The sequence below is a fragment of the Hibiscus syriacus genome, unplaced genomic scaffold (genome assembly GCF_006381635.1).
Source record: "Hibiscus syriacus cultivar Baekdansim isolate YM2019G1 unplaced genomic scaffold, ASM638163v2 tig00111693_pilon, whole genome shotgun sequence".
Lineage (NCBI taxonomy): Eukaryota > Viridiplantae > Streptophyta > Magnoliopsida > Malvales > Malvaceae > Hibiscus > Hibiscus syriacus.
The window spans coordinates 261700-267699 of record NW_024063156.1 but is presented as its reverse complement, the minus strand read 5'-3'; the positions used below and the strand labels follow the sequence as shown (position 1 = coordinate 267699).

Below are 6000 nucleotides of genomic sequence, written 5' to 3'. Positions count from 1 at the left end.
CATAGCAAATGAAAGCTTTGTCAGTAAATCTTGCAAATTCCAATCCCAATTCCTGATTAAGTATTATTTTTTTTCTTCAACAAATTGTTGGGTTCTACCATAGCTTTACCAGGTAATCTGTCCGGTTTCAACGCTCATTCTTTTTAATTATTCTCTCGCAGATCTGCGTTTCTTCACTTTCTATTACCCTTTTCTTCGCTTTCTTATTCTCCAGTTTTGTTTTCAATGATTCTTGAACTATTTCCATTAAATTCTTGAATTTTTACAGATTTTGAAAGTACCCAAACAGGTAAAGAAATACTTTGCTTTTGACACTTTCGAAGAAGGTAGAAAGGGGCTTTGGTTCTCCCATTTTTGAAGAAACATGAATCCTAGACGGTCAGTTGAATCTCTATTTGAGGGATTTTTTGGTCGCGTTAAATTGCTTGATTAGATCTGTTTGTAAATAATTAGCATCTGATCAGAAGTTTACCCAATTAATTTGTCCCATTCCATATAAATTTTACTTCTTTTGGATAATTCACATGTGATCCGAAGGTGTTGCGATTTGTTGTGATGTTCTTGTATCAAGATCTTGAATTTCTCTTTTAAAGCTGAACTTGCGATCTAATTATTATATATCAAGTTATAGAATGCTCTTTGATTATTGATCTTGATTATGCCTTGGGTTTATGAAGAAGTTATCCTTGCGTTAATGTTCTGGCAATCTAATGAGATCTGCATGCGTGCAGGGACTTGCGTAACAACAAAGTTGCCCTTTTTGATGGCATCGAGGAAGGTGGCATAAGAGGCTCTTCTTCTTACTCGCACGAAATAGATGAGCATGAAAATGAAAGAGCAGTGGAAGGATTGCAGGACAGAGTCAATCTGCTGAAGAGAGTAAGTATCATCTTTGCCGCTAATGGCATTATTAATCGCATTGTTCGCCTGCTTCTATAAGCTACATGATAAATTGTAGCTTCTTAGTGTTGTAGATTCGTTTTTTCTTGATTAATGTCTAGAAACTGGTTAAATGGGATTCTAGAATCTTGTAATTACCTGTAATGAAAGGATCCTTCTACATTCTTCAATTCCTTCCCCTTCCCTTCCCTTTTTGTCTATTTCAATCTTGACACTCAATTATTTTAAAGAGTATCAGTCTATTGCACAAATCTATGTTCTATACGGCTACAGGCATTTCTATCATTCAGGTTTTATGGCTCGAGCAAGTTTTGGGGTAGATTTTCAGGTTGAATTGTGAATCATTGCCAGTTTCTAGGAAATCATAATATAATACGTCCTGATCAATGCAAGCATGGACTGATACATGTCATCTCTATAGCTTTCAGGCGACATACACGAGGAGGTGGATAGCCACAATCGCATGCTGGATCGTATGGTATGTATGCAGCATTAATAAGAGTATCTTCTTCTAAATTGAATTGGTTTTTTGACGGTGCTGATGGTAATATATGCTGCATTGTTTTTAACTAGGGAAATGATATGGATTCATCGAGGGGAATACTCTCAGGAACCATGGACAAGTTTAAGATGGTATGTGAACCAGCAAACTTTTCTGTGTCTCTGTTCAATACATCGATTCTCATTGTCATGACAATGAATTCGATTTGCCTCTCAGGTATTCGAGACGAAATCAAGCAGGAGAATGTTTACGCTGGTGGCATCTTTTGTGGTTGTTTTCCTTGTGATATACTATCTTACTAGGTAACTGGTGTGGTGTATTTGACACAACTGCAAGCTTTATATGAGAATTTGGAAGACCCTTCTGTTATAGTACATGTTTACCTGTAAACAATGTGCTTCCTACATCACATGTATGATATTTTATCATGTTTGTATAAAGATGTTTTGATATGATATCAAATAAACTTGCCTTTGATAGCAGTGGTTTTTTCTTTTGCGTCTACGACATAAGCAATCATTCACATGTACCTGTCAATGAGAATTTGAGATTTGAAGAGCATTTTCATGATTCATCACATCTTATGCTTTCAAGCAATTAGGTTGGATGGTGAATTTTGACACAGAATCACATCAGACCTGCAATTACGGAACTTAAGTTGATTGAACCTTTTCAATTTTCATGAGATAATTTCAAAAGCTTACCGTCCCAATAATTACGCAAGGATCATCGCTTGTATTTTCCAGTTTCCACGCCTCCTGATTCTATTTCTATTTGTTGTCCAAGAGAGAAGTTTTGAATTGCTTATGTTTTGGTCACTGTACAATTAAATCACAAACTCATTTTGCTCTTCTAAAAATGATTCTGATGTCCGTTTAATATAAAAATCACCATTTTTCAACGAGTCTTTCGTGTTATAGTTGAACCACCATTTGAGTTGGACCTTAAGCTTTTCAAATCCAACATTTTAAGTCACAATCATCCCACATTCAGTTCAAAACTTCCAAGCTATGCTGTTCTTCTCTTTGTTTCTCAAACTTTAATTGTTCAAATGTTTAATGGGTCTCCGGTCATTTGAAAACTCGAAAACAAAATGACGAATCAATGAACGTTAATAACAATAAATGTTTTTTTTTTGACAATAAGCGTTCATATCATAATTTTTAAACGTTAATAATAAATCACTTAAAAACTTTAAATCTTATAATACAAAAATACTAATAAAATGTATCACGTCATAACATAATATTTATAAAATAAGTCATGTCATCATAATTTTTATGATCTGATAATGAAGTAATTTGAATAGGAATAATTCGAAAATTAGATAATTAAATTGAAATTTTTTAAACTTTAATGATCAAAATAGAAAGGAAGGTAAAGTTGAGTGATTAAGTTCATAAATTACCCTTAAGAAAAATAGTAACAAAAATTTGTTCACTTATAACATAGTCATAAGAACTTGATCCCACGTTTCTGTATTTGCCACTTAAGATACACTTCTTCCCTGTGCTGAAACCATCTTACCTTCTCCATTTTAAAGCATAATTAGTAAATGTTCACCCAACAATATGTTTTTCCTTTGTTTGGTTACTAATTGCGTGTAATGTTAGAAAATACTTCAGCCTTTAGTTTCCTCCAAGAGCTTTTTCCCATTGTTTTCTATTTCCAGGTTCAATTTTTAACCTGACGCAAACTCCTTTTTGTTGCAGAAGACCTTCAATTGCAGCCAAGGGCTTTTTCCATACATTTTCAAAGCAATTCAACATTTTAATCTTTAACTTAAACTCTATATATATAGTCTGTTCATTTCAAAGTTACTTAACAACGTATAGTGAGAATCCATTGGATGATCTCAGTAGTAAACGGGAGTGTTGTTCTTCCTAAAGGTCTTGAGTTCGAACAGTTACGTTTATACGGTGATTGTGTGTGTTATTAAAGAAAGATTCTGAACGAATATTACTTTGTAATCACCCAAACTATTTTTAAAAACAACGTAGCAGTGAAGTTTGAATCAATGATAGAAACTAAATAATTAATGACAATGTGAGAGAATCATAGAAGATATTTTTCTGTACAATGTTCAATCTTTGATTAGAAATGCATAACTTTTGAAATTGTGTTATTGGCATCTGCAGATAGTATGGGGGCCTCTGGTTAAGGGTAAAAATGCATGTTATTTTGTCTTTGGGTCAACTTATCCAAAAACAAAAGCCAGAGATCGCCACTGTTCTCCCATTGATTCACCTTACAGTACTAGAGGAATTGATGATATAAAGTTGGCTTTAAAGATGGAAATGACTTGCAGTTGTCAGCTCAGTGCAAATATAATGCAAATAGATGCATGATCCAATGAAATTGAAACGCAAATTCTTTTTCATGAATTTGTTTTCAGAAACCAAACAAAACAATGGGACGCCTACCGGATCTCCTGATTTTTCAGAAGCTGACAAGAAATGATGATTTATTGTTGGAGACAGCCAGTCTAGGATTGATGGGAAAGCATAGTCTTAAAAGAATTCGTCTAGGAACGTTTGTTGTGCTAGCCCTCTTAGTTCATGACAAGATGAGAGTAATTAACCGATGTTTTAGCTTGAATGGAAATTAGATATCTTTATCTTTCCATATTTGAACCTTTAGCTCCCTGAAAGTATGCCACTTCTCATGATGAAGTTTAGAAGGATTAGTGATTACTCACTAGCTAAAAGTAAGTGTTTTCCATTGACGAGAATTACAAATACATACATACAGGAAACAAGAAACTAAACCATATGATGATCTTCATAAAGCATCGATGTTGAAAGATAATACATCCTTTATATATGTTTCTGTGTATTGTATTGTCTACTTCAAGACAAGGAAACAGTGTTTATTTTACGTTTGGATGCTTAAGAACGAAGGTAAATACTATCAAATAGTAGAAGATATTTTAAAAGATTTTGAGATGAAAGGGCATGTTTCCATGATGGGGTCGTGCAACTCAACTGTCTGCCTAGTTTTAATTCACTAATTTATGCAGAAAAACAAGCTTAATACATCCAAAACAAAACCTAATTCATGACAACAGATTTACATTCAATCCAACGTAGGAGTTATAGAAAACCCTACTGAGAATCAATTGTTTTCTACCGGCCATTGTAATACTTTATAAAAATAGCTTAAAATTCCAATTACATTTGACCAAATTTTGCTTATGGTTAAGGAAACCATGCCAAATTGATGTTGATAATAGTTGTTTAAACCATGGGGCTTTTCACATTCAACCAAAATTAATACATGAATGATTTCTGGGCAACCAAAGGAAAGTAAATTAGGGTTTCCAATATACTCAAACCTCTCAAAGAAAAAGGGATGAAAAATACAAGTCAATAGGGAAGCTCCTCAATATTTATGTCTACTAATAATCTCAACTTCATTAAAACATGAAAAATACAGAAAGTAATCAAATGGGAGAGAAAAAAGATTGTGCAAAAGAGCACATAGAAAATAAAGAAGAAGATCTTACAGAATCCAACTTCTGAAGCAACAGCCATGGAAAAGAAACTCCTTTCTTTCCTTTTTCTTCTTCTTTCTCCTCATTACTTCTTACTTGGCACCCCAAAAATAGGCCTAAATTGATATGCATACATTTATTGATCGATGTGGGAATTGTGGATGAAACAACTTGATGTGGTACTCTCTTAAACTTTTCCCATATCAGAAAATATATATCCTTCCTAGCTATCTAGTACTTCATAAAGAATATCCACATCCATACTGTACATATATATAGAGAGGAAATTTCTTGATTCTTAGTAGTACCTATTATCAAACATATATGAACATATACTATGGATATTGACCTAATCGAAGCTCCAAATCTAATTCATCTTCTCGACTACTTCCATCAGCCTTCTTGTTTTCGTTATCGTCTACATGGGATGGACCGATTCTCAAGTTGAGACTCCGAGACCAATCCTCGTTGACTCTAAACGGATTCATTTGCCGTGAATTGTCGACAAACAGTTCGTCCCCATGGGGTGTGTGTTGGGGTCTAAAACCCCAACCTGGTGAAGCTGGGAAAAGGGCTTGATAACTTACATAATGTGGTTGATAGCTTTGGATTTGCGGATACGAATACGAAGATCTAAGGCTTGAGTAACTCTCGTCGTCGACGACTTCACGGACTATAGGAACCGAGCTAGGCCTACTGCTCTTGGCTCTATCTTTCCTGTGGATATTCATGTGCCCTCCCAAGGCTTGTGCTGTCGTGAACCCTCTCTTGCAAAACACACACTCGTAGGACCGTCCGGTGCCAGTGTCGTCCGACCGATCGGTCTCCTCACTAGAACTCTTGGAATCTTCCAGGTGATGGTTGGTTTCCATGGAAAGACTGAATTAAGATGTAAGAAGAGAGATTAATGTTCAGTACTACAACACAAAAGATGGGGTATTAAAAGGAAGAAAAAGGATGAGAAGAAAGAAATAGACAAGAGACAAATAAAGGACATAGGCATTGGGTTTGAACAAGATTTCTGTGAGAGAGAAAGTCTCTTAGATGCTTGCTGTGAGGGCTTTTCTGTTAGCCGGCAGACAATTTTTATCTGCCAAATTCAATC

General features: G+C 34.9%; 2 protein-coding genes across 2 annotated transcripts; one reads left to right on the top strand and one right to left on the bottom strand.

Annotated features, from left to right (window-relative positions):
- Window positions 1–1864, top strand: LOC120167790 (bet1-like SNARE 1-1). The gene is made up of 6 exons (XM_039176693.1): window positions 1–112; window positions 269–378; window positions 732–879; window positions 1322–1378; window positions 1474–1533; window positions 1619–1864. Exons 2-6 carry the CDS (start codon window positions 365–367, stop codon window positions 1706–1708), a joined length of 369 nt encoding a protein of 122 aa, XP_039032624.1. The 5' UTR covers window positions 1–112; window positions 269–364; the 3' UTR covers window positions 1709–1864.
- Window positions 1865–4955: 3091 nt separating this feature from the next.
- On the bottom strand, window positions 4956–5959 carry LOC120167789 (transcriptional regulator TAC1-like). The gene has a single exon (XM_039176692.1). It carries the CDS (start codon window positions 5765–5767, stop codon window positions 5231–5233), a length of 537 nt encoding a protein of 178 aa, XP_039032623.1. The 5' UTR covers window positions 5768–5959; the 3' UTR covers window positions 4956–5230.
- Between the last annotated feature and the right edge of the window lie 41 nt (window positions 5960–6000).

Coding starts and splice junctions, on each gene's coding strand:
- LOC120167790 (XM_039176693.1), top strand. Junction 880..1,321: donor GAGTCAATCTGCTGAAGAGA/GTAAGTATCATC, acceptor TCATCTCTATAG/CTTTCAGGCGACATACACGA. Junction 1,379..1,473: donor ATCGCATGCTGGATCGTATG/GTATGTATGCAG, acceptor GTTTTTAACTAG/GGAAATGATATGGATTCATC.
- LOC120167789 (XM_039176692.1), bottom strand. CDS start 5,767: ATGGAAACCAACCATCACCTGGAAGATTCCAAGAGTTCTAGTGAGGAG.